Source organism: Eptatretus burgeri, chromosome 11 (assembly GCF_056783735.1).
Source record: "Eptatretus burgeri isolate ZD-2024b chromosome 11, Ebu_testis_v1, whole genome shotgun sequence".
NCBI lineage: Eukaryota > Metazoa > Chordata > Myxini > Myxiniformes > Myxinidae > Eptatretus > Eptatretus burgeri.
In genome coordinates, this window is record NC_140971.1 from 25422330 (window position 1) to 25449781 (window position 27452).

At 42.2% G+C, this 27452-nt stretch overlaps 2 protein-coding genes across 6 annotated transcripts in view; one reads left to right on the forward strand and one right to left on the reverse strand.

Annotated features, from left to right (window-relative positions):
* Positions 1 to 5286, forward strand: part of SNX30 (sorting nexin family member 30) — a 61626-nt gene extending 56340 nt beyond the window's left edge. For both annotated transcript variants that reach the window (XM_085845609.1, XM_085845611.1), the window contains exon 9: positions 4730 to 5286. In XM_085845609.1, coding sequence (XP_085701735.1) covers positions 4730 to 4804 — 75 coding nt within the window. In that variant the 3' untranslated portion in view covers positions 4805 to 5286. The remainder of the gene's footprint in view (positions 1 to 4729) is intronic.
* Positions 5287 to 6190: 904 nt separating this feature from the next.
* LOC147016687 (phospholipid phosphatase-related protein type 4-like) overlaps positions 6191 to 27452 on the reverse strand; it is a 103375-nt gene continuing 82113 nt past the window's right edge. The window contains exons 1-6 of one of the 4 annotated variants that reach the window (XM_085845605.1): positions 17496 to 17746; positions 14157 to 14289; positions 11488 to 11689; positions 11146 to 11203; positions 10895 to 11065; positions 6191 to 10641 (exon numbers count right to left, since the gene is read on the reverse strand). In XM_085845605.1, coding sequence (XP_085701731.1) covers positions 9283 to 10641; positions 10895 to 11065; positions 11146 to 11203; positions 11488 to 11689; positions 14157 to 14289; positions 17496 to 17642 — 2070 coding nt within the window. In that variant the 5' untranslated portion in view covers positions 17643 to 17746 and the 3' untranslated portion in view covers positions 6191 to 9282. The other 3 variants (XM_085845608.1, XM_085845607.1, XM_085845604.1) reach the window with 3 other exon arrangements.

Consider the following 27452-nt stretch of genomic DNA (forward strand, 5'->3'; position numbering starts at 1 on the left):
ATATATATATATTGTATATGTCCGACAGGAGTTTTTCATCGTGATTTCAGATCTGACAATGTTTTTTTCACAATACTCGTTCTGTAACATGTAAAATTAAAAAAACAAACCTCTTCGGGAACGCCCCTAAAAATTCTTCCGAAATCTACTGAAAGGGGCGTAACCCACATGACGTCAACTGCAGGACGACAAAGGCTGCACGTAAATTACTCAGGTTGGTGGTCTACGTGATTCTATTGGCTTCCTGTGTGTTTCCACATTCGATTGGTCGACTCAAACGCTTCGTTCATTTCTGCTTTAAAAAAAATCAAACATTCGGTTTTGAATAATGGATGACATGGACGTTGATTTGTCTGGTAGCGACAGTGAGTGCGAGAGAAATGAAGGATTTTGGTCTGAATCAGATGGAGAATTGTTGGATAACGTAGTCGCGGGAGGTGAAGTTCAGGCAGCTGGAAATGAAATACAGCCTTACCAGTTCGAGCCCGAAGCAGGACAAGCAGAGGAAACTGGCGATGAAATTCCCGGTGTTCATCATGATTGGGAGGACATCGAAGGAAAACTTGGCAATAACAACTGGTTCGACTAAATTCTATTCGTAATTCAATAATGTAAATTTGACTTGCATATTGCTCGATATCAAAAATATTTTAGTGAGGTGACGTGACCAGCGCAGCGGACATGTTTCTCCGCGGCGAATGAATCACAAGCAAGGCCAGCCCATGTCATCAGCCGTGTCTCTCCGTGCATAAAACGAAGCAATCTCGCTGTCCGGATACGATGAAAACTTGTGCGCAGAACACACCTTGCGACACAATTGTCTGGAGTAGTCCGATAAATCTGACGTTCTGTTGCATCTTATATATTATTTCCGAGTTTGTGGTTTCGTGTCGTGCTATCTTCGACTTTGTTCTGCGCTTGAGTCACGTGATATTCGGCTTACATTATCTCAAAGACCATATGAGGTGCATGGTACAAAAAAAGTAAATAAAATGGTTCTGAAACAGTGAAATCATATTCCACTTACTGCATTAAAGTAAAATTACTACTGATACTCTGCATCAGTTTCTTTCTCAAACACACCCACCCCAACATGTCGCGCAGAGCGCGGGTTATGCTCGTTTTTATTTATTTTCTTCCTACTGTCGTCATGTAGCACCAGTAGAAAACAATGAAGAAAAGAGCATAATAAAAGAAAGCTACAGCACGTCAGATTTATCGGACTAGTCGGACGGACGACGGATTTATCGGACGAGTCTCGACTCTAGAGTGGACAAGTACCTTGTATTAGCATGCACACAATGTATAAGTCAATGCGAAAGAGTCCCGAGACTATGAGGCCGTGTAATAGGACAGATAAATTTGTCTTTTCTAGTTGTGCCAACATATTTTTCCTTGTTCATTTATTACAGCATTTTGGCAAAATGTTGATGAATAGCAAGCCAATGGAAGCAGTACCTTCACATTAGAATAAACCCATGTATGTCGAGTGCAGCCACACCTGGCTTGCATGTATGTGGAATCGTACCTATCCCAGCAGGCTGGTTTCAACGAACAATTCAATAAGCTGCAAAATGTGGGTGCAGGTTTTTCACATTGTTTTATTTTAAAATTGTCTCCTTGCGCCTTGAAATGATGCAATATTAATCTTTAGTATTTTACTTATGTCCCTGTAAGTTTCTTTTTTAATGGAAAGGTTCAACAGTCACATTTAATATTTTGTGGACATGGTATAGCCCTTTATTGTGCATACATGTATTGGATTTGTACACGACTACGACAAGGTAGTAAAGGGATAAATAATTTCCTCGTGATTGTTGTGCATACACGGCAAAGAAGCAGAATTTCTTTTCCGCGAAACAATCACAGGCATTAAGACGATCAGTGAGATAGCAAACACATGTGCACAATGCATTTGTATGTACTTTATACGGCGCGCGACATCTAGTCAATCCACTCTTTGCGGTTCTGCCCATGACATGAAGGCTGCGGTTCGCTGAAGTAAACTTTTTTAAGGGGCGGGTCATAGCAAGTCGTGAAAAGCACCAGAAATGTTCAAAATATTGGTCTAATTATCCCATTTTTGATTTAAAAAAAAGAAACATGGGTGATTTCTTCACTAGGAAGGTCAAGTTAATATATAAATAACCAGAAAGTTTTGAGTGTCATGGGACCTTTAATATGGTCTTACTCTCGCAGTGTTCTGGCTTTTCAGCCTATGTCAGGTGGCATGTTAAACGGTACTGGGAGCCATTGCACAGGCATTGATCTCAATGCCCCACTGATTATCTGCATTGTTGTGTTTAGGATAGCATCCAAGTGTTTGTTATGGCTGCTTTCTGCCCATACAAGAGAGTAGTATTGTGCTGCAGAATACTGTTACGGTGGTGGAAATTCACAGAACACCATTCAGGTTCCCCAGAGATCAGTTATTTTGATAAGTACGTGTTTCAGGTTAGATTCCCCCACCGATGTATAATGGGTCTTGTTCGTGTGCCGGGCTGTGCATCTTTGAGTTGGCCGTTATTCTTTTTCTATCTTTTATTTTAAACAAACAACATCTCCCCAACAACAACTCTACAGCCACGCCACCTCCACCACAACGCCAACAACTCAACAACCACGCAACCTCCACCACAATGCCAACAACCACGCCACCTCCACCACAATGCCAACAACTCAACAACCACGCCATCCCCAACTCGGTGCCATCAACATCGTGACACCATCACGCCCGCCTGAGCGACAGCTGCAAAATGTCGTCGATATGAACTCGCGGTGCGACAGGAAGAACCACATTCCAGCCTCCGTGTGCAGTCAGCCGTTTCGCGGCTGATTTGCATAAACGGATCAAAACGGGCTTTGCCTTGGAAAAAGCCAGCCAATCGGAACGTCTGTGTGCAGACAGCCGTGAAACGGCCGATTTGCATAAACAGATCAAAACGGGCTCTGCCGTGGAAAAAGCCAGCCAATCAGAGCTGAAAGGGGCGGAGCCAGCCTGGGGTGAAGGTTCAGAGGTGAAAGGGGTAAGCGCCGATTTCAGGTGGCAAAGCCTACAGCGGCTTCACACCTCTGGGCTATAGAAAGGCGCGATGGGACGCCGACAGGGTCGGTTGTGTGGTTCGTTGGTCGCTCGTTGGAAGAGGGAGCCGGGTGAGAGTTCGTTGGACGCCCGTTGGAGAGTTCGTTGGAGTCGTCGGGAAGACTGCAGTGAAGAGTCGGGCGCACCGCCAGGCCCTTGACCAACCAAGCCGGGGAGTCATTGAGGAGAGTGAAGAGTCGGGCGTGCCACCAGGCCCCCGACCAAACGAGCCGCCATTACAGCCGCTGCCGTGTTGGCAAAGAGCCAGCGAGAAACACTGCACGACACCAAGGGTCGCCAAACCGAAGCCCATCGAGTCGCCACCGAGGGGCGGCAAGGTAACCGGCCCGGCCTCTCGGTCATCCCGGCTCTGAGTAACATTAAAGCCTTACGAGCCCGTTTCTTTCCTTGGGTTTTTACGTGAAAGTCTGTGGCGCCTTGTCTTATGAAGTAGACATGGTTAAGTGCATGACTGTACATTATTGAATAGAACTCGGCTGTACATAGGCTTTTGCTCGTGTCTTGTCCCCTATCCCCCTTCATTGACTGCATGCCGACTGGAAATAAATGCCCCATTGTTTGAATGTCAACCTGCTCGTTTGTGTCATTTTCCCTGCATTGACTGCCACGGCACGTATCGGGAATTAACTGGCTTTTAAAGCCGATAAAAGTAAATCTGGTCCGACGGGACTTGGCGATATCAAACCGCTCGGCTTCGCATATGGAACGAGCATGCTTAAGCGGCTCGTTTTCTTACAAGTCCCGTCGAGGTGTAAACTCTCGTTATTTCTGTCTGCGCGAATAGTTAGGTAAATCGACCCTGTAGTGCGTGGACAGAATATTGACTGGTTTATGATGCGTTAAGGCATCCGTGGCTGGATTTCGGGGTTGGTCCAGAAAGTCACGATTGGATTGTCACCTTCGGTAGACGCGCGACCGTAATTGGGCTGAAGCGGCTTTCCGCACACCGAACGTGGCGGAAATCCACAACAATACACAAGGGCAAGGCTATCTATGCGGACGAAGTGTGCGCTAACTCCACAGATAACATCTGATAGTTTCTGGGTGATATTTACCTGAGTTTTGGTCTTCTTCCAAACTCTTTTAAGATGTTCCTGGTATGACGTCAAGGTAATTGGGGTAGGGTTCATTATTGGCTCGTTGGCCACAGAATGAAACTTGTAGGCCACTATTTGACAGTTGGTTGCTGAGGTGGAAAGCAGTGACAATGGTCTTAGATGGATTTGGCAAGAAATATTGCTCCATAAATCCTAAGTCCTTGGTCAAGGTGTTGCTTCGATCCTCGAGGATGGTCACCTATGTGAGCAAACTTCTGGGATGGGGCAATGGTCATGTCACTGGCATTAAGTGTTGAAGAGAAGGGAGCCCATCGTTCAGGGTCCTCGTGGAGCTTGTCTGGTCTGTGAGGGAAACCCATTAGCTTTTCCACAGTTACTGAGCAATGAGGAAATGACGTGCATTGTGGCCTGGCATGTTTTGTTTTGTTTTTATTTAGTAAAAAATTTGTTTAACCTCTAAAATGTATGTTTCTTCCTGAGCCTGACCAATGTTCAGGTAATTCAACTTTCTCACTCCTCCCTTCTCCCCTTCTCCCCTTTTCCCCCCAACCTCCAAACTCTCCTCCAGTGCCTATCTGCCTGGGAATCCTTGGTGCCTTTACTGCAGGAACGAGAGCAATCGGAGCCCAGTGGAGAGGGATAATGTGACGTGAATGACGTTGAATAGCATTAAAATTGGAAATGAGTCGGGTGGGAAGGAGCTTGTTTGTGTTTGGGGAGGGGGGGGGAAGGGCTTTTTCACTTCAAACAATTTTTGACTCGCTGGAACCTGAGTATTTAATATTTTGTTGTTCATTTAGGTGGGGTTTTTTTTGTTTGTTTGTTTTGTTTTTAGAATTGTTCAAATTACTATGTAATTTTCATCTATAGTATATTGTCCCATTTTTTTTTAACACTTTTTTTTTATGTCCCAAGATTTGTACTCCTGTATTTCCTGTTCTGTGCCTGAAGATTGCTCGAAGATAATTGTACCTCCATATGTGGTTGAAGATGAAAGCGGGGTTCCGCACACAATAACATTATATCGAAGTTTACCATGACATACATAGTATTCATGGGCATTTAATTCAAATGGATTACGCTGCATCGGTGTATTTTTGTTCAATAAATATTGACTGAATCGAATGATCTGTTCCACCCTTCACTCGCGTTGCATTCAAGGGGTTTTCGTTGCAATGGAAAAAGAGAGAGTAAAATATTATCCAACAGTGATTCTTTATTGATGAAAATCCACAGAGAGAGATATATATTTATATATATATTATATATCTTTATATAATTTATATATAATACTTTGCAAAAAGAGAAATAATTACCACTGGCAATAGGATGATTAAATGGGCGATATTTATGGAAAAGTTTGTTTACACTGAGGGTAGGTGGTGACGACACAATTACACATCTCAATGCAGTCACAACAGTTATTGGATGAGATTGGTTGGGTCGGGTGACGTTTGAAGGAGGATAAATTGGAGCATGAGGGGTAATAAAAGGGGAAAAGCCATGGCTTGTAAATAACACGAGTACGGTCTCAGTTTCCAGGAAACAGTGGCATCATCGACACAACTTCCATCAGTAGCAGTTTTTAAATATGATGTACCGTATTTCGGTGGATGGGGTACTTTTCTATATTTATTTTGATAGAACTCTTATTTGGTGACCGTAAATGAAAGCTGCACGAATTTCCAGATTTGAACTGTCAGTTTGAATAGATGTGTCAAACACTCAAGACTGGACTAACAATATATTTTGTGTCTTTGAGTTGGTCTGGTCACGATACAATCATCTCCCTTCGCCATGAGAATAATTTATTTAAATATGACTTGTAGTATACATTCTTTGTGGGGTTAGGTCCTTGCTTTGCTGTCCTCAGCTTGTAATACCTTCATCTGAACTCTCATGTAATATGGCTTCCCCCATGCAATGGTCGTGTTGTTTACTATCTTGTTCACCTCCACCCCTACCCACCCATGAAGCCATGGAGTCCAATCCCTTGATGTTATTGGTCTCTCAATAGGAGGCCGAGTCACTCGGTTTGTTTCTTGATCACAGGCAAGTTTGTCGCCTTGAAGCTCTTCTTTTTTTTTTTTCTTTTTTTTAACCAACTCTATTCTGGTCTTTCGCCTTCTCACTCACCTCTGCCCTTCCAGGTTACACATACTCGACCAGAACCCTTTGCCTTGTTACCCACACCAAGTCTATGTTACCCTCCTCCCCTCCAACTTAATGTTCACTTCAATTCATTTTTCAATTCTGACCCCCACCTCCCTCTCCCCCCCCCCACTTCCCCTTTCCTTTCAGATGGAAGTCTCTTCTCTAATGCTCTTCCATCCAAAATTCTAAGTCAGTCTGCCTCCTCGTATTGTGCGTTCGTGTCTTACTGTTTTCTCTTCGCCCCATTTCATCTGTTGAGCTTTTGTCTCTTGTTAATCTTCTTCCATGAACCTTCCTCGACACTCGTGTAAAATAAATGAAAATTACATCCTTTTTTGAAAAAAAAATATATAAACGCTCATAGAGAACTTATCATCATCGTGTACCATGCATGCTCTCTATAAAGCATCAGTGCTGCCGAAGCAGTTTCCTGATTCAGGTTACAATCCTGAACGGTTTGCCATTCCGACATAGATAGAAAACTTGTCTTTTATAATAGCATTGCAAGCAAGTAATATGCAATGTATTCGAAGTGAGAATGTGAACAGAACCTATGATTGTTGAGCTCTGCTTTCTTTTCATTTCTGTGGATAAGGCTGCACAAAGGTAAATTGTTATTCTGAGAGCAGTTGTGCTTGCATTTGCAAATTATTGCAAAAGCAATAATGATAATGTGACGGCTGAATGTCTGCCTACCGAAGGGAATATTATGAGATAAGGAGTTGGATATTTTCAAGTGTTTGGTGCCAGCTACATATTTCCATATCGGTAAGGAGAGGGAGAGAAGTTCTGATTTTTATTTTTGCATATGTAATATGTCGATGGCCCCTTCAGGTCTATTTTCTATGGTTCATTCTTATATGCCCAAGTAACGATTGAGAGGAAGGGAATTGGTAAACAAATGGGTCTACTTTTAAATTTACTGTTGCATAAAAATGCATATTTGGTGGTTTAGATTTTTGACCTGGACTTTTGTTTATAAAAAGTAAAGCAACATACGTAGATTGATTGTTTTAAAGGTAAATCATCCTGATATTGTGAGTAACCAATAATCGCTTGCTTCCTGCTTTAATACAAGGCTGAAAATCAGGATGGTGGTGTCTGAGATAACAGAGGGTGGAACGGAAAATAATTCGATTTCTGGTCATCGAAAATATCAAGCCCGTTAAAATTTTCACAGCATTGGCTGCAAAGTATGACGATTACATGTGCAGGACCTCGATGGCAAGACGTTTTGAACAGGTCGGCTATGAATCATAATTTGCACTGTCCACACACTTGCTTCCTCAAGAATTCTACACTGAAGACACGTTGAGTATAAACAAAAGTCCAGCTCAAATTGGAAGCACCTTTGTACCAACTTCGTATTGCAGGTCACATGTTTGCAAAATCAGAAGACCAACACTGTGTCTAACCGAATTGATGATGCTCTTGGCCATTTTCTTTGAAAGACAGTAAGATGTGTTCAATCCACTACCACTTATACACTGGAAAATCGACAGTTGAGTTCCCCCATTTAAAATTATTATTCCTCTGTCTTGTAAGAAGACGGAATATTTCAATAGGTGGTAACAAGAATCGAGTGTAAACTTCTGGTGAATATAAAATGGACTTGCGGCACCACTGGTGGAATTGTCCATTAAAATGAGCTTTATCGCCACCAGCACAAGACTTTCATCATGTCATCCCACAAAGGAATGCTTGTAATCCGAACAGAAGAGTCCGCTGGGCAGGCGGCTGTTGGCGCGCCAGCAGTGCGGAGGAAGTCTTCCAAGCAGGAGTCCACTGTGCTTTGGATTTAACTTTCCTTCCACCAGCAGGGCCTCTATAAATTAATATGTACAGCACACCGGCAGAAAAATGTGGCCGTGTGTAGAAATGCCATTTTAAAAACTCAAAGCCGCAAATGGCCGGAGGTGAACCAAGGTATTGACCCCACACAAAAAAGGGTACTTTCGTCGGCTCGAAGAATGTTGTTCAATGACCAGCTGGTTAACACCTCATCTTCAAATATCTGTGGATTTCATCCATGTAGAAATATTTGTACATTGTATGATACAGAGGCTGTTTTGTTTGGTTTCCATTTGCCTGAAAATGAAAAAAGTTTCCATCTCTAATTCAGCTCAGCTCTGCCCCATGAACCTCAAATTTTCAGGCCTTCTATTTGCTTGCATTTCCGGCAAAAGTGCGATCGCGCTTCACTGATGATGCTAAAACACTGGCGATTAAGAAAATGGCTATATCGTCTTTCTTGCCGTACGAAGTTAGTAACTTCATAGGCTTATTGAAAGTTCTTATGGTGAACCCATTTTGGCCTTTAAGTTTGAATCTGAGATGGCATGGTGGAGTGATGAAAATGCAAGAGGGTTCGGTGCCATATAAAAGGTGTGGGTAAGGCAGGTGGAGTGAAGGTGGTTAAATAAATAAATATTAAACGAACAGAAGAGAAAGGGAAAGGGAAGGAGGATGATTATGGGTGTGGGGGTTTTTTTTGTTTGTTCGTTTTTTCCCTTTTTACATACATATGTCATCTTGGCCTCTTGGCAATTGAAGTTGTAAAAGTGAAAATGTTGGCCTTTGTAGTTGAAAAACGCATTGGAACAAGTAATGCTCTGTATATTTACTTGTGCTAACATTGACAATGAATGGGTAACTATTTCGGCAATAAGAAATGTATCGCGCGCCCTTCCTTAACCCCTCCCCCCCTATAATATTTTGTTTTTTTTTGTGGTCATCACTTTCTTACCCTCGTGTTTTTATATCATCCACACCAATTCCGTAATTATGTAATAATTATTACATTCTGTCTTTAGAAGGAGCAACATCATAATTGCAATAAATCCCAAACTTATTCCTCAACCTTGTACTCCTTTGTCATGCCAACACAACTCCCCCACCCCTTCCCCTATTTCTATTGAATCCATTTCCACTTAAAATGATTTCTCTTCATTGCAATTCGTTCAATAATCATACATCTGCATGTGTGCATGTCGTAACTGGAGGCTTTTTGTGTCCCTTGGGATGGCGTCGGAGAGTGAGCGTCTCGTGTGGAATCTGGACCCCCATGCTCACAGCATTGGTGTTTCCAACCGCAGCAGCCTTACGACGTAATGTCCCCTCGCGGCTTGGTGGAACAAAGGGCCAGCTATCCATGTGAGGGACATTGTGGTTTAATAGCGCTGGTGTTTCAGAGAACTGTGGTGGTGGCGGTGGAGCAGCTTCACTAACTTTGGGTGGGCTACCACCACGAAGGCTTGAAACCTCAGAAGGGCATGGGTTGTCAGCAGGTGTGGCAGTGAAGCTTCGAGGCCTACCAACTCCACGACTTGTGCGCAAACTACCATATGCCTCAGCCAAATTTACTCGAACACGTGGCCGTGGGGATGGAGGGCAACCAATGCATGCTGATACTTCTTCGGGAATGTGAACTAGTTGGCTAGAACCAGGTCGTTGGATAAGGCGCCCGACACTGGGTGGCCCAGCAGGGACTGCATAGCGTTGGTCTCCAACACTGATGCAAAGTGGAGCAGTAGGGGGTAATGGGATCTCAGGAGCTGAAGGTTGCCGACGTAAAGAGCCCCGACGTGGCTCTCCAAGTGGAAGGGATGACTGACGAGGCCCACCAACTGCATTCCTCCATTGTGCGATAAGCTGCCGTGCAGAAGCTGAGTCTAATGAGGCTTGTGGCCCAACGGGGTTGACTCTGTTTGCTGCTAGCTCTTCCAAGATAGCTGCTGCTCCAGCTCGGGGAAGAGTGTTGCTTGCAAAGGTCTGAAGCTCACCACCAAGATAAACAGCATCCGGTCCTTCGGGATGGCTTCCATATCCTCCACTGCCAAGACCACCCCCACCAAGACTACATTCTGTCCCAACACCAAATCCAGATGCTCCATAACCACTGACTGGTCCTGACATGTGTGGAGCACCCATGAGAGGTCCTGGTCCTTCATGACCCCCACTGTAATGGGGTGGTCCAAGATACATTCCTAGAGGGGGACCATGGCCATTACCATTATTGCTACTCACCACAGAATAAGATGTTTCTGGTGGTGATGGTGGAGCTGGAGGACAATGAACCCCAATCCCGCTACTTCCCACTGGCTCACGAAGTCCCATACTACCTCGAGTTAGAGCCCCTTCAGGTTGTTGTCGAGGAGGTGGTAGTGTGAACTGTGGCTCAGTGGGGCGGGGACGGGGTGGTGGTGGATAACGTTCTGTACGAAGCTCCATGAGTGCAGGCTTGGGTGGGCTAATTGCTGGCTCAGGTTCACTGTTTGCTTCTGCCTTTGCAGGGAAAGGCTTAAATCCGTTGACGATGCTTTGGCCCTAAGGAGAACGACACCCATAATTTGCCGTTTTCTTCATTTCAAAGACTTCATTTTATTTTTAAAAAAAACAACATTTCAGCATTTGCAACAGTTGCAAGTGAGGTTGGTATGGCCATAACATTATGCTAGATGATTGCTGATAACCTGAGTAGGCCATGAATAATATCAGGTGTGTTCATTGAAATGATGGGCTGCAGACAACTCACTTCTGACATCATTTTGATTTGTTTCTTTTCCGTTTCCCAACTTACCAAGTAAGCAGCTGCCGCAGCTCCTAACGCCATCCCAGTGTAGACGTCAGCTGGATGAGCATGGCCCGATGGCAGTCGAGCCAATCCCAATGCAGCCCCTCCCCCCAGAAGGCACAACACAAGAGCAGCACGAGACAATCCCAGACGAGGGCAGACCCCCACCACGTACATCTAAGGATTAGGTTCGGTTGTAGCATTAATCGACATCATCGGTTTTGCTCTGTTTGACTGTGTGAATCTGTTGCACTTACTGAGATGTACACTGCCGTGTAAGATGCCACAGTTGCATGCTGTGAAGGAAAACTTCGTCTGGAAATGGAATAATATTGAACATGGTTAAGTATCAACATGATGTGAATGAACAAAAAAAAAACTGGAGACTACTTTTTCACCTCTCATACTTTTTACCTAGTGGCAGAATCAACTCTTTTTGAGAAGGAAACCTCACTGACTTAATACTCAGCTTCCCTAATACACTTCCTTAATATTGGTTCTTGCTTTGACCACATCTTACAAAGCCAAAACGAATCTTTGGTTCTCATGATTGGAGCTAGTGTTTTACAGGACTGTACAGAATAACTGTTCACATGAACCTGGCAGCAGCCACGGCAGCATGGTCTGTGGCAGTGCATAGAGGAGCAGTAGAAGGTGGGTGGGCTTGTGGACCACAGGCAGCAGCCAAAACCGACCGATTGGGACGGCAGACCGACAAGAAGTGAGGTGTGGGAGCACCTACTGCCAGCTGCAGCACGTCCGTAAGCAGAGCCGAGGCGCAGAGACCAAACGCGTGAACACCTGTAAGCAAGAGTACATTCCAATCCATGGTACCATCTTTAACGGGATTAGGTGCTGTAGAAGCAAGAGGAATACATAAAAATCTCTGCCATTGCCTTAACAGTACAGGAACACAATGTGAACCTACAATCACCATATTGCAAAAGCTTGCACCAGGTGGAGCATACCTGCATCTCAGGAGGAGGACATTATGAGATAAGAGGAAAAAATACATGGATATGAAATGATCATTGAAGAAAGTTTGAAGCCGATGCCATCAATCTGTTTTCACCAACCACATCAATATTTTAATGCTATGACCGCCTATCCACCAGCAACAAAACGTTCCCACCTTTGATGTCATAGGTCACATGGTTTGGCAGCCATATTGAATTGAATGAAATCTTTTTTTAAATTATCTGGAACCACTTCATCGATCGACGTGAAACTTCATAATTATGATCTCGCAGTGATGGGTAAATATGTTTTATATTTCAACCTGATCTGACACAGTCGAGCAGGCAGAATTTTTTTTTGTTTTTAATCTGGTCTCTTATTTATTTATTTATTTATTTATTTATTTTGAATTAGGCTCACCCAGCTGTTCCTGGATGGGTTTGGGGGTAAAGGAGTAGCAGCTGAAACCCAAATCCTATCCAGGTTCTTCCTAATGACTTCATCTTTGTTTTTTGCTTGTTCGGGTTCCTTCTGATGACTCCAATGCAGGACTGTGTACATATTTGGTTTTGCATTTTGATTTGAATTGAATTGAATATCTTTTAATCCCATTCTCAATTAAATTGAATAATTATAAATGTCATAGGTCAGGATCAAGTGTCTCATCAAAGTGAGACGTCTTGTTTCCCGGTCATCGCTGAGAGCAGTTATAAAGTGACAGTTCCAGTTATGTCTCTTATTAATTATGCAACTCACCAGTACACAAACACCACACGAAATAAGTCCTGGCGAGGTTGTGCAATCTCTGATTGCCCTTTTTTTTGTTATGGTCTGTAAAATGTCGAGCTCGACCCTTCTCTTCCCTCCCGTTAAACTCATCTCATCACAAACTTCCCACAATCTTCTTCCTTCCTTCCCTTTCTTTCTTTCTTTTTCTCATTTAGCCCCTACTTCAGGTATATGTAATGAATAGATGCCTACTTAGCAATTCCATTCTAAACGCAGCCTGATAACTGCTTCCTTGCCCCTTCACGACAACATCATTGATTTCCAAGATAATTACAGGTTTGTTCATGTTCCACTCTTATACAACAACATTGTGTGCATTACAACTTCTGCCAGCTGAAATTGATAATATGATGTATTGTGAAGATCCCTTGCAGGTGGTGCGAAAACAAATCGCTCTCTCTAGCAAGATAGCACTACAGCTGCTTGCTGAGCAAGTAAAGCAAAACGCACGAAACAATAAATTGTTCAGCCGAGGCTGAGCGAAGTGAGGTCCATCCATCCATCCATCCAGTGGGACCATACTCTGTGCAGAGCGTTGGTGCTGCTTAAGCAGTGTCCTTGGCTATTGGGCACAATCCTGGACGGGTCGCCACTCCGACACAGTGTACCAGCATGCTGGCACTCGTTTTGCCGACCTCGGAAGGATGGCAGGCCGAGTTAACCCCACCTGGTATTAATTCAACCGCTGAGCGGGATTTGAACTCAGGACCCTGGGATCCAAAGCCCGCCACCATAACCATTAAGCCAACACCAGGCATGTAGTCGCTATAAAAAGGGAAAATTTCAGGAAAAATTTTAAGGATAGTGTATTGAGCAGCCATGAGACATTCCAGCTGTTTCTACAAACAAGCCTAGTACATAAAACGATTAGAAATTTCTCCTTTCATGATGGGAGTGGGATAAGGGACCATATCCCTATTACATATGCAACGAGTAATAGGCGTCCGCAACCATCGTTCACCATGTTGTGGAATGTCGGCCGAGGCCATTACTCTTTTTTTTTTTTCTTCTGTCCTCAATTTTTCCCCTTTATTCGCTTTTAAATATTTTCTCCACAACCACTTAAGCAATTGACACAAAACTTTCAACATAGGAGCACCTACCTATGGATATTTTTTTGAAACAAAGTTACATGATGGTTGAATGGACCTGTTTTCTGCAGGTGTAGGTTGCAGGGTATTTGATGTATCAGGAATAAATGGCCTCGACCTCACTTTGCTCAGCAGAGTTTTTGACTCAACCTTTTTGCCCCACATGCTTCATGCATGACCTTTCCCTTTTCTCCCCTCAATGTTATCTCATCACAAACCTCTTTCCTGACTCCCTTACCCTACCTTCTTCCTCCTATTAAACTCCCTACTCTGTTCACAATTAAAATTTTATTACTATCTTCCTCTCCTAACATAGGTATAAGTAGATGGCTTATAAAATGTAAATAGTACAATGCTGGTATTTAGAAATGAAAGCTATCGGGGTGTGTTCAAATGAGACTCGGGGTGTACCCACAAAAGCAAAAGGTTACCCATGAAGCGCACAGAGCGCCGAATGAAGGAGTTGAAATGACAGCCGCCTGCATTGATGGTGGCTTCGAGTGGTTGTCGTAGTACACCGCCACGCCGCCGTCCACAATACAGTACCCCTTCGGTAATCAATATCTGAGGGTAGTGGTTCCCATGGAAATGACAGTTTCCAAATAAGAACAGTTAGTGGCAGAGACAAAGACTGCTGATCAGTAAGTTCATGACTTTCACATTACTTTTTTGCTAGTTTTATTTTTTCAACATTTCTTTTCAAACAGTTTTAACTTAACAATCGCCATTCAATTGCTTTTCTTCCATTCATATGTTAGGCCATCCATGGACATTGTTGCCAGTCCTTTTGCAAACCTTCACCTTGACAGATTGGAATGAAGAGTGAGATTCTGTGATGAGGAAAAGTATAAAAACCTATGGATTTGGAAAGATGATTTGTAAGGTTGCTTTCATTTAAGTTTTCTGTATACTCCTCACAAAAAAATTAAGCCAACCAATTTTTTGAGGTTTGAATTGTTTTTATTTTACACTGGCTATTTACCCACCCAACGGGTCATCGGTATGTAGAGTGCATGCGCATTTGAAATGGAGTGCAATCTTTGATAATGCTAAATAATTGACCTAATTGATACAGCCAGTAATTTATTAAGTCGTCTCAAGTGGTTTAATTGCCCGTGTGTATGTGGCAACATCACCTTCACAGCAATAAGTACATTCTACTTTGTACTTAATCGAGGTACTCAAGTTCTAATTATACATACTTAATAGAGGTACTCAAGTTCTAATTATACATACTTAATAAAGGTACTCAAGTTCTAATAATACATACTTAATAAAGGTACTCAAGTTCTAATAATACATACTGAATAAAGGTACTCAAGTTCTCATAATACATACTTAATAAAGGTACTCAAGTTCAAATAATACATACTTAATAAAGGTACTCAAGTTCTAATAATACATACTTAAGAGATGTACTCAAGTTCTAATAATACAAACTTAATAAAGGTACTCAAGTTCTAATAATACATACTTAATAAAGGTACTCAAGTTCTAATAATACATACTTAATAAAGGTACTCAAGTTCTAATAATACATACTTAATAAAGGTACTCAAGTTCTAATAATACGTACTTAAGAGATGGACTCACATTCTAATAATACATAATTAATAGACATACTCAAGTTCTAATAATACGTATTTAATAGACGTACTCACGTTGTAATAGTACGTACTTCATGGACGTACTCCCTCTTGCTGAGTCGAGGTAATAAGCAAGCAAGCAAACTCTGTTTTCTATATACTAGTGTGGGCCCGTAGGTGCGTGCCAGTATGTGCAGCTTCGTTCCTTTGCTCTCGTAAACAATGACTGGATTGGGGCATTGTTTCAATTAGGTCGGACCAACCGTATCATAAATGGCCATAACTTGGGAAACACCTGGGAAACATACCCAGGTCCCCAGCGTCAATTGTGATGTCATATCAAATGAAGAAGAAGAATTGTGACACCCTCTATCTCCCCCCCTCTCTCACCCCCTCTCTCCCCCCCTCTCTCACCCCTAGTCTCGCCCCTCATCTCTCCCGGCCTCTCTCCCCTAGTCTCACCCCTCCTCTCTCGCCCCTCTCTTTCACCCCCTCTCACACCCCCTCTCCCGTCCCCCTTTCTCGCCACCCCTCTCTCCCCCTCTCCTGAATTATGATGCCCCTTCTCTCTCACCCCCTCTTGCCCCTCCTCTCTCCTGCCCCCTCTCTCCCCCCTCCTCTCTCACCCCCCTCTCTGTACATGTATTCACAAATGTCTACCAAGCACAACAATTAATTCAAACCTTGGGGAAAAAAACAGCTTTCAAACCCTTGGGAAACAGCTGTTTCCCTTGAGAAAATTCAAACCTTGGGAAAAAAACAGCTTTCAAACTCTTGGGAAACAGCTGTTTCCCTTGAGAAAATTCAAACCTTGGGAAAAAAACAGCTTTCAAACCCTTGGGAAACAGCTGTTTCCCTTGAGAAAATTCAAACCTTGGGAAAAAAACAGCTTTCAAACCCTTGGGAAACAGCTGTTTCCCTTGAGAAAATTCAAACCTTGGGATTAATTAATAAGTTGAACAATTAATTCAAACCTTGGGAAAAAAACAGCTTTCAAACCTTGGGAAACACTTGGGAAACAGCTGAAGCGGATGAAGAACGATATCAAACCTTGAAAAGGCACACACTCAGGTCCCCAGCGTCGATTGTGACGTCATACCAAATGAAGAAGAAGAATTGTGACGTCAATCGTGCAAAATTAATAAATAAACATTAATTGTGACGTCATTAGTGACGTCATAGCATCGTGTCCTGTCATTGGTTGACAGACATTATTGGTCATTATTGGTTGACAGACAATATATAGGTCGTTATTGGTTGACAGACATTGGTCATTGTATCACGTTATTCTTTTTATTACTGCCAATTATTGTGCTATTATTATTATTATTATTATTAATAAGCTGTTATCATTATTCTGAGATATATTTTTGGAAAAAATGGCACGATAAGGAAAAAACGCCACTTCAGCTGCGATATATACACCTTTCCAACACTGAAAAAAAACAATAAAATGGCCGTAACTTGGGAACCGCTCGGCGGATTAATATCAAACCTTGAAAAGGCACATCCGCGGGTCCCCGGCAATATTCCTGGCAAGCTTCAATCAGATCGGACCGGTGGTTGTCGAGAAACGGCGGTCACAGACAGACAGACAGACACACACGCACAGAGATTGCTGGAATTACAGATAGATATACACGGTATACAGTATATCTAATATATTGTTTCGGTTTTAGAAACTTACCCCAGGGGAAGAGCATACATGGACACGTAGATGACCCGAGGATTAGTTATTTCATTACTCTTTGGGTAGATAGTCCTTGGCCCCTTATCTAAGGGTTGGTCGGGTGGCATTTTGGTCGGAGGAGGGATTGTTCGGGTTGGTCTGCTCCTTTCAACAATCCCTCCTTCACCCCATTGGTCCGTTCAAACCCTCTGCAACTTTCAATATTTCCTCCTTCACACCATCAGTCTGTCCCCCCCCCCTTGCTTTCTCAATCCACCAATAATCCCGTTCACCAAACCTCATCTCAACAGTGAATCCCTCCTTTCATCCCATCAGTCTTACCCTCGACCCCATGGCCGTTCGGTCTTCCCTCGGTCCGACGGTGTCCCTCTCCGTTTTCACTCCATTCACGCATTATTTAATTGGGCACATTCGGTCCGTCTGTGGACATGTGGTCATTAATCCTTCGAGCCGATGGGATTACCTTGACCACGTGGGACTGTGTACATCCTCACATGCATGTTCGTGGCGAGAGGTGCGGCACATCCTGCAGGCAGGTTACAGTGGGGACTGTACAATGGACGCTTGTGCGCGAGGGAGGCAGCCGGTGCTCTCGACGCGGCCTTGGGTGCATGAAGGGAGGGACGGGGGCTGCATTGCATGGTCCCTCAGAATGATGTGGTGTTTCCCACAAGCTGCATCGTGGACCCACTCACATCGGATGTGGAACAATGAGGAGGAGGCTCGCACGAGCCAAGATGGAGGAAGGGATAACAAGAAGAAGAAGAAGAAGAAGAAGAAGACGTGGATCCAAGGGACGAGACGAGAAAAAAAAAGCAGTCCTGCAGGGAGACTGGTCCTCATCCTTGAGGGGAAAAAAGCCACGTCCTAGGAGGAGAAAGGAGCTCAAAGCTTGTCCTGCGAGGAGCACAAGGCTCAGAGACGAGAGAAAGTGACATCCTGAGGAGGAAGAAGCTGGGGGAGAGGAGGGTGAGCCGCATGACTTGCACGCTGGAGAGGCCTTGCATGTTGGATCTGGACACCTCAGGGATGTGGCTGCGTGTCCTATTGTGCCGCATCACCACTGCCCATCTTCCCCATCCTTTCTGTTGTGATAATGAAGTGCCGTACTGTGATTGGCGGCAACGGAGATTGGGCGGATGTGGCAGCACTGTGTATGGGGGTCGGTGGCTGGTGATGACTCGTATGCCGCGTGCTCCGTGGAGGGTCGTGCTGGAACAGTAATGGTATGTAGTATACTGTATTAGGAATGTAATTGGGATTAGAGTATGGAGTTTGCCTTCAGTATTATGTGTACAAGTTATTGTATTTTGTTATTCTTACCCCATGTATATTTATGTTGTTGTAGATATGCGTATGGGTTTTGTGAGAATAAAGCCGATCGAAAAGGTCTATTGTTGATTACTACAACAATAATTTATTCTCACAAAACTTACCTGGTTGGATTGGACCAGAAGAGCGCCGAGGCCTACACTGGAATGGAGCGTTTGCTGAGACCAGAGAGGCTGGATTCGGATCCCAGTTCACCCACGGCGGCACAAGAATGGAAACACTGGTTGAAGACGTTCGAAAACTTCCTGGGAGCTCTACCACAGGATAATCTGGATAAGATGAGTCTGCTTACAAATTTTGTCTCACCAAGACTATACGAAACTATATCAGAGTGTACCATTTATGATGAGGCTATCCGTACTTTACAGTCACAGTACGTAAAGCCCACTAATGAAGTGTTTGCACGCCATCGTCTTGCAACTCACCGCCAGCAGGTCGGAGAGTCCTTAGATGAATACCTTCTGACTCTGAAAACGTTAAGTAAAGAGTGTAACTTTGGGGCTGTAACAGCAACTCAACATTGCGAAGAATCCATCAGGGATGCCTTCATTAGCGGCCTGCAGTCACCACTGATCAGACAACGTCTATTAGAGAATAAGACTTTAGATTTAGCTACCATGTTTGATCAGGCGAGATCTCTAGATTCAGCCCAAAGAAATTCAGAATCTTATTGTGTTATTCAACCCTCCCGTTCATTGGGTGCTGCCTCATCCAATCAGAATACCGGTGAAGTGGAACCCACAACTGTAATGGCTGCTACGGGTGTTAAATGTTTCTTTTGTGGTTTTTTTAAAACACCCACGTGTAAAATGTCCGGCACGAGAGGCTGTGTGTCATAAGTGCCAGAAAAAGGGTCATTTTGCTAAGGTGTGCCGTAGTACTTCATCAGTAGCTACTGGTGCTTGTGCAACTTCCTCTGATCAGGCAACGCTAGCGGCTGTGTCTTCTGCCGCTGCCCCAGGGGTGTTATCAAAGGCGGTTGTGAGGGTCACGCTCAATGGAGTGGAATTGGATGGCCTTATGGATAGTGGTAGTTCAGAAAGTTTTATCCATCCCGACCTCGTTAAGTGCCATTCCTTAAGTGTACATCACACCCAAGGCAATGTTTCCATGGCATCTACTTCCTTCACCGCTCAGACATCAGGGTTCTGTCGAGTCAATATCAAAGTAAACGGTCGGTGCTACCAAGATGTGCGTCTGTCCATACTCCCTCAGCTGTGTTCAGATATAGTTTTGGGCCAGGATTTTCAGGGACTGCATGATAGTGTTACACTGACATATGGAGGTAGTTTGCCTCCTCTTGTTATCTGTGGACTCAGTACACTATGTGTTGACCCTCCAGAACTGTTTGCCAACTTGACAGCTGATTGTTATCCTGTTGCTGCTCGATCACGCCGGTACTCTCCCGATGATCGTAAATTCATTGAAAAGGAAATTCAAAGGATGTTGAAGGAAGGTATTATAGAGCCCAGTAACTCCTCTTGGCGTGCACAGGTTGTTGTCGTTAAGAACGAAACTCACAAGAAACGCTTAGCAGTGGACTATTCAGAAACTATCAACAAATTTACACTTCTTGACGGGTATCCTCTGCCTCTTATAGATGACACTGTTAACAAGATTGCTCAATACCGTGTTTTTAGTACGATTGACCTCCGTAGTGCGTATCATCAAATCCCCATCAGAAATGAAGATAAGCCATACACCGCGTTTGAGGCCTGTGGACGCCTTTATCAGTTTGCTCGGGTTCCCTTTGGTGTCACCAACGGAGTGGCTTGCTTCCAACGTATCGTGGATTCATTCATCCAAGAAGAAGAACTGGTTGGAACATTTGCTTACTTAGACAACATTACTATTTGCGGCATGACTCAGGAAGAGCATGATGCTAATCTCACGAAATTTCTTGAGGCTGCGAAGAGAAAGAATATAACTTACAATGAAGACAAATGCATCTTTTCAACTAACAGGCTCAGTATTCTCGGATATGTGGTGGAAGGAGGGGAAATGCGCCCGGATCCTGAACGACTCCGACCCTTACAGGATTTGCCTGTGCCTCGGGACATGAAATCGCTCCGACGCATTGGCTTCTTTGCCTATTATTCACAGTGGATATATGACTACTCAAGCAAGATCCGCCCACTGTGTGCCACTACTACATTTCCCATGACAAGGGAAGCAGAAGTGGCTTTCCATCTTCTTAAGCAAGACATTGAAGGTTCAGTGGTGAGGGCGATTGACGAATCCATACCCTTCGAAGTTGAGACCGATGCTTCGGATGTAGCAATTGCTGCAGTCCTCACCCAGGCAGGACGTCCGGTAGCCTTCTTTTCCCGAACTCTTCAGGGACCCGAATGTCGTCATGCTTCTATTGAAAAGGAGGCCCAGGCTATTATTGAAACAGTTCGCCACTGGAGACAGTATTTGACAGGCAGACATTTTACTATAAAGACAGATCAACGATCAGTGAGCTATATGTTTGATAAGCAGCATAAAAATAAGATGAAGAATGATAAGTTCATGCGTTGGAGGATGGAATTATCTTGCTATGATTTTGACATTGTGTATCGTCCTGGTCGAGAAAACATTCCCTCTGATACATTCTCCATGTCTTATTGTGGGATGGCATGCCACGATCGACATTCACTGTTTAACCTCCACGAAGCCTTGTGCCACCCAGGGGTTACCCGCTTATACCATTTTGTGAAATCTAAGAATATGCCATATTCTGTGGAGGATGTCCGGCAGGTTGTTGGTTCTTGTAGAATATGCGCAGAATGCAAGCCCAAGTTTCACCAACCAGATAAGACTCGACTCATAAAAGCTACTCAGCCATTTGAGCGTCTCAATATAGATTTCAAGGGGCCTCTTCCGAGTACAGATAAGAACCAGTATTTTCTTAACATTGTGGACGAATATTCACGGTTTCCTTTTGTATTTCCTTGTACCGACATGACCACTTCCACGGTTATCAAGTGCCTCTGTCAGCTGTTCGCTATTTTCGGAATGCCGGCTTACATTCATTCGGACCGGGGACCCTCCTTCATGAGCAAGGAATTACAAGACTTCCTTGCCAGTAGGGGGATCGCTGGTAGCAGAACTACTAGCTATAATCCTCAAGGGAATGGCCAAGTGGAGAGGTTCAATGGTACCATTTGGAAGGCAATCACAACTGCTCTAAAATCCCGTAATCTACCCATCAAATGCTGGCAGACTGTTCTGCCTGATGCTCTCCACTCAATTCGTTCACTGTTGTCCACAGCAACCAATGCTACCCCTCATGAAAGACTTCTGAACTATTCTCGTCGTTCTTCCTCGGGAGCCTCGGTGCCTACTTGGCTCTGCAATCCTGGGCCAGTCCTGCTGAAGCGTCACGTACGCACGAATAAAACTGATCCCCTTGTGGATGAAGTCGACCTCCTCCAAGCAGGACCCCACTATGCCCATATTCGCTACCCGGATGGTAGGGAAACTACGGTCTCTGTTAGACACTTAGCCCCAATTGGAACCCCATCCAAGAGTGAACCCCAAATTCTACCTCAGGCTTCTGAAGAAAATGTAATTCCCCAGGGTAGTCCCCAAGACGCACCCTGCTCAGAGGGGGGTGATCTCATTCCTGATATGGTTCCTGCAACTCCACAGCAATCAGATGCTGTGGATAACCCTCCAGTGCCAAGAAGATCCGGTCACACCATTCGTCCTCCTATTAGACTAGATTTATAGAGATATATTTCTCGGAAGGGGGTGAATGTTGTGATAATGAAGTGCCGTACTGTGATTGGCGGCAACGGAGATTGGGCGGATGTGGCAGCACTGTGTATGGGGGTCGGTGGCTGGTGATGACTCGGTGGCTGGTGATGACTCGTATGCCACGTGCTCCGTTGAGGGTCGTGCTGGAACAGTAATGGTATGTAGTATACTGTATTAGGAATGTAATTGGGATTAGAGTATGGAGTTTGCCTTCAGTATTATGTGTACAAGTTATTGTATTTTGTTATTCTTACCCTATGTATATTTATGTTGTTGTAGATATGCGTATGGGTTTTGTGAGAATAAAGCCGATCGAAAAGGTTTATTGTTGATTACTACAACACTTTCCCCCCGCATTCTCGAGCATGTTTGGACGATGGCGCAGCCCGGTTGGGCTGTGTGAGGTGAGGGAGAAAATATTCGACCCGACTTTTATTTTCTCCATACTTTACTCTTCTTCTCAAGTTCTTGTCCTTCTCTTCTTTTCCTCTGATTCAATGATTGCCAAGTCTCTTGTGTAAGTAAGATTGTATAATACGTGTTCGGTAAATCTGCTCTTGTGTGCCTTTTGCTTTCTTACCTGCAAGTACTTGCTTTCAAATGATTGCTTGTGTGTGTAATAAATAATTGTTGTGCACCGCTCCTTCCCAATTCCATATCCAGGCGATGCATGACGTCATTGGGCGTTGTGACGTCATTGCTGGGCGTCGAACGAAAGGAGGACTCGGTGTTCACTCCGTTTGTTTGTTTGTTTGTTTTTCTGGGTGATATGTCAGCTATCCTTTTAGCTCGGAAGCTGAGATTTGGAGACAAAAGTGAAGATGTGTTTTGGCAAAAACAGTATTTTTTTTAATTTTGATTAATCAATTAATTGATTGTTACATCATTATTATTGATTTATTAATTACTTATTTATTTTATTTCTCATCCTGGAAATATCTCGGGCACCTTCTCAGCGAGAAAGCTGATATTTGGACATGACTGTGACCAAGTGATTTGGCTATAAAAGGTATTTTTGGTTTATTGATTAATCAATTAATGGATTAATTTTTTTTTCTTTTTCCCCCCAGTTTGGCTGTGCGATATCTCGGCCATCTTTTGAGCTGGGAAGCTGAAATTTGGGGACAAAAGTGAAGATGTGCTTTTGTGAAAAAGTATTTTTTTATTAATCAATTAAGTGATTAATTACATAATTATTATCGATTTATTAATGACTTATTTATTTTATTTCTCGTACTGGCAATATATCGGGCACTTTTTGAGCTAGGAAGCTGATATTTGGACATGACAGTGAACCAGTGATTTGGCTTTTAAGGGTGTTTATGATTTATAATTATTTATTCAATTAATTGTTTAATTTTTTGATGAATTACTTTTCAAAAAGTTAGATTTGGATGAAACAGTGGTGGTTTAAGTATGCTATTAGCCAATTAATTGAGAAATTAATTATTTTATGATTATTTATTTATTTTAATTCTGCAATTAATCAATTCATTATTGTACACCGTTCCCTCCCAATTCCGACTCCATGTGCTGCAAGGTGGCATCACTGGGCACCAAAGGCAATGTCACCTTGCAGCACTCGTTCTTCAAAGTTTGCGCCATGGACCACTTTTGTGTGACCCCGTTCTTCAACATTGGTGCTAAGGACCACTCTTGTGTGGCCCTGCTCTTAAATGTTGGCGCCAATGACCATTAGTTGTTGCGGCGCAGTTCTTCAGCATTGTGGCAAGTGGAGAAGAATTATCCCCAAGGGCTGGATGGTAGTCTACCCCATGATGGCCCGTGATGATACCCTCCAGGCCAAAGAAGATCTTTCAGTCTGGGCCACGTGGGTCATGAAAACTGCCACTGACAAACGGCGACGTGGTCCCACCTGCATTTTTTTTATTCCCAATAACTTCCCCTAAGCACTGTCTTTGACAGCGAAAGACCATTTAATGGCCACCTGTTGCCAAGGGTGAAGTATATAAATAATTGTTAAAATGTTTAAGCCCACCTGGTATGTGTTTAGATATAGAATTGCATTTAGAACTGTCTCGTGTGAATGTGTAAGGTAAAAGAACCCAATGCATTAGTTTTCATTATTTTCAAAGGTGGGACATGAGTAGGGTGGATTTACTGGTTCTGGCTCACTTTTCCCCATGTAAATGAATGGGGGATTTTCAGCGATTCCCTTTTTTTCCCCTAAAAATAAACCCCCTTTTTATCCGTTTTTCCCTGCTGTGCAGGGGTTTGACTTTTTGTGAGGCAATGTTTTATGGCCAGATGCCCTTCCTGACACCAACCCTGGTCGCCTCTTATGACACACAGGGATATGGTACACCTATTCTTACCGGGGCATACACCGGGACCAGTACACTGGCACTCATTTCGCCAACCTCGGAAGGATGACAGGCTGAGTCAACCCCCTGGTGTTAATTCAGCAGCCAATGGGTCTTGAACTCAGGACACTGGGATCCCAAGCCGCCACCCTAACCACTAAGCCAACACCAGGCTTAGCCAACACCAGGCTTTGTATATATATAACCAGGCTATCCCAAGGTATATTTATTTGTCTCCCCTTTTAACCTGGAGGTTGAACCTCATTGAATTGAACAGCTCACTCATTGAACCTATAAAGATTTGTTCATTCTCAAATTCCTTCAATAGTTTAATTTTCTTTGCACAATAATCCCCATCTAAAATATTGACAAACAAAACATTTGAATCTTTATATTTTTTAAGATACCCCTTTTGTGCCATTACGAAATGATAAACTTCTCTTAATGCTCTTGTTTGACCACCTCCTGAGCCACATATCATTTTGAGATTATAGTAAATTGTTTTTTCATTGTTCAATTGATAACCATCAAAGTTTTCAGTCCATTCAAGGATATTCATTTTTTTCTTTACATCCTCTAACTTACTACTTTTTAAATTGATTCGCTTATTTGTTTTATTTACCTTTGTTTTAGTTATTTTTTCAATAAGACTTATTTGATATTTTTCACATTCATTATGTTTTCCATTTATATACCAAGACTGAGATTTTCTCCACTCTTTAGTTTGATTAATACTTGGTTTGACCATTTATATATTGCGAAAAAAGCGGCGGTAGCCTTAAAAAAACCCTAACCCATCTCCCCATCGTTAAAACGCAATCTATTTTATACACTCTATCATACAATATCCATATGGAACACAATCTATTCCATTATCTAAAATAAATCTCTTATCATCAAAGGCTCCTAATGCCTTTTTATTTACTTCTTCACTATATATGTTATGTTTATAACTTCTTATTGTATTCATTTTCCTATATTCTTCTTTCTTATTCATCAAACAATTATAATAATTTCTAAAAGTTATTGATTTCTTTATTACATATTTCTTTATTCCCTTTAACCTCTTATCGATCTGATCACCATACTTATAAGCATATGCCTTTGCTCTCAATCCAATAAACTCACTCATTACTTTTCCACCCAACTCATCCTTAAACTTACCAATAACCTTTTCATTCTTTTTGGAAAATAACTCACTCTTCTTGCTGAAATTACTTGTATCATATACTCCAATATTTTTCTTCATATCTTCATAAACATCATCAGTTTTTATATCTAAGATAAAACTATCAGTGTCCATATACAACAATGAAACATTTTCACCATACTCTTTCTTTAAGTCATTATACAAATAATCATACATCAATATCTTTGATAAATCAAGAACTGCTGTTCCAATATAAATTGGTTTATCCATTACAATACTTTCCTTTTTCATATGAATTGCAGAAAAGTTCTCTGAAAAAACCCCTTCTCTCTCAAAACTTGGTTTATTTATCAATGTCGAAGCTTCTTTCCAAGATGTTGTGAATCTAATGTTTTGCCTGTTTCTAACATTTTCCATAGTCTTTCCAAATACAGCATTATTCATTAATTTATAAAAGTCCCCTTCAAATTTTACTTTTGTATTTGCTCTCATATCTGTATTGAATTGAATATACTTTTTCACCCAAGGACTTTGTTTAAATTTTAAAACTCTATGAATTTTAGCTACTCTCAATCCTTCTCTCAAAAACTGTTTTAAGCTTCTCTGATGCAAAACATATCCCTCTTTATCATAGAATGTTGTTAATAACTTTTCTGTTGATTTATCTTTAATATTAAAACTTTTATGATAATCACTTAACCATTCTTTCTTTGGGGTTTCTTTCTCACATGCAAAAGGAAGATCTTTATGCTTATTATGAAGATCACTCGGGTACCTCAAATCAACTTCAAAATAATAACCTTCTTCTTCGTCATTCAATTCCTCTTGAGAAGAAATAACAATATTCATCAAAGCCTTTTCATAATCCTTTTCTTCCACCCACTCTAATTTACCATAAGGCAGAGATTGAGACATTGCCCATCCATACAAATTATTAGCATCAAAATACATCAAATAATTACTATCTTTTTCACTATCATAATTTGGAAGATATTTATTATTTGCTTTAGCATATCTTTTTGAACATACTTGTGATATTCCACCTCTCTTGGACTTCTCAATCATCAAAAGCATATCAACATCACTGATTAAATCTATATCTTGTTTTGTCATTTTCAACATTGCACTCCAAGCTAAACCAGGAGCTGTGAAATAGTGGGCAGGATCTAATCCATAACAATTTTTATTATGACAGAGTGATCTAAAAGCTTCAAACACATCAGCTAACAATAAAACATCTGTTTTTAGATATAAATCATGATATTCTCCAAGGTTCTTTATCTTAAATATTTTCCATATTTCTTGTGCGTGTTTATATTCCTTATCACTTATCTCTTCTTCATAAAGGTTATTATAGAAACTTTCTTTTGATGGAAGTTGTGTTTCTTTAAATCTCATAAATGAATCCATATAATCAAAAGGATAAATTCCCTTACTTGTAAGAATTTTCTCTTTACTTTGAATTTCATTCCTTGTTTGAATTTCCTCTCTCGTAAGAATTCCTTCTTTAATCAGAATTTAATCTTGAATCAGAATTTCCTCTTTAGTTAGAATTTCATTCATTGTTTGAATTTTCTTTATAATTAGAATTTCATCTTCAGTTAGAATTTCTTCATTAATTAGAGTTTCCTATTTACTTTGAATTCTCTCTTTAATCTGAATTTCCTCTTTAGTGAGAATTTCCTTTTTTGGAAAGAATGAATTAAGATTTGGAAAAGAGTCCGTGGAGCTTAGATTTGATGCGAGGTAGGCTAGTGGTGTTCCCATAAACTTGTAAGAATCTAGAAACCTAATACGAGTTAAAGGTTTTGTGAATATCATTTTTGAAAATGAAATATACTTTTGACTTGTGTTTGTTATGGCAGAAATATTCCCTGGTGTTTTTGAAAGTTCATTTATAA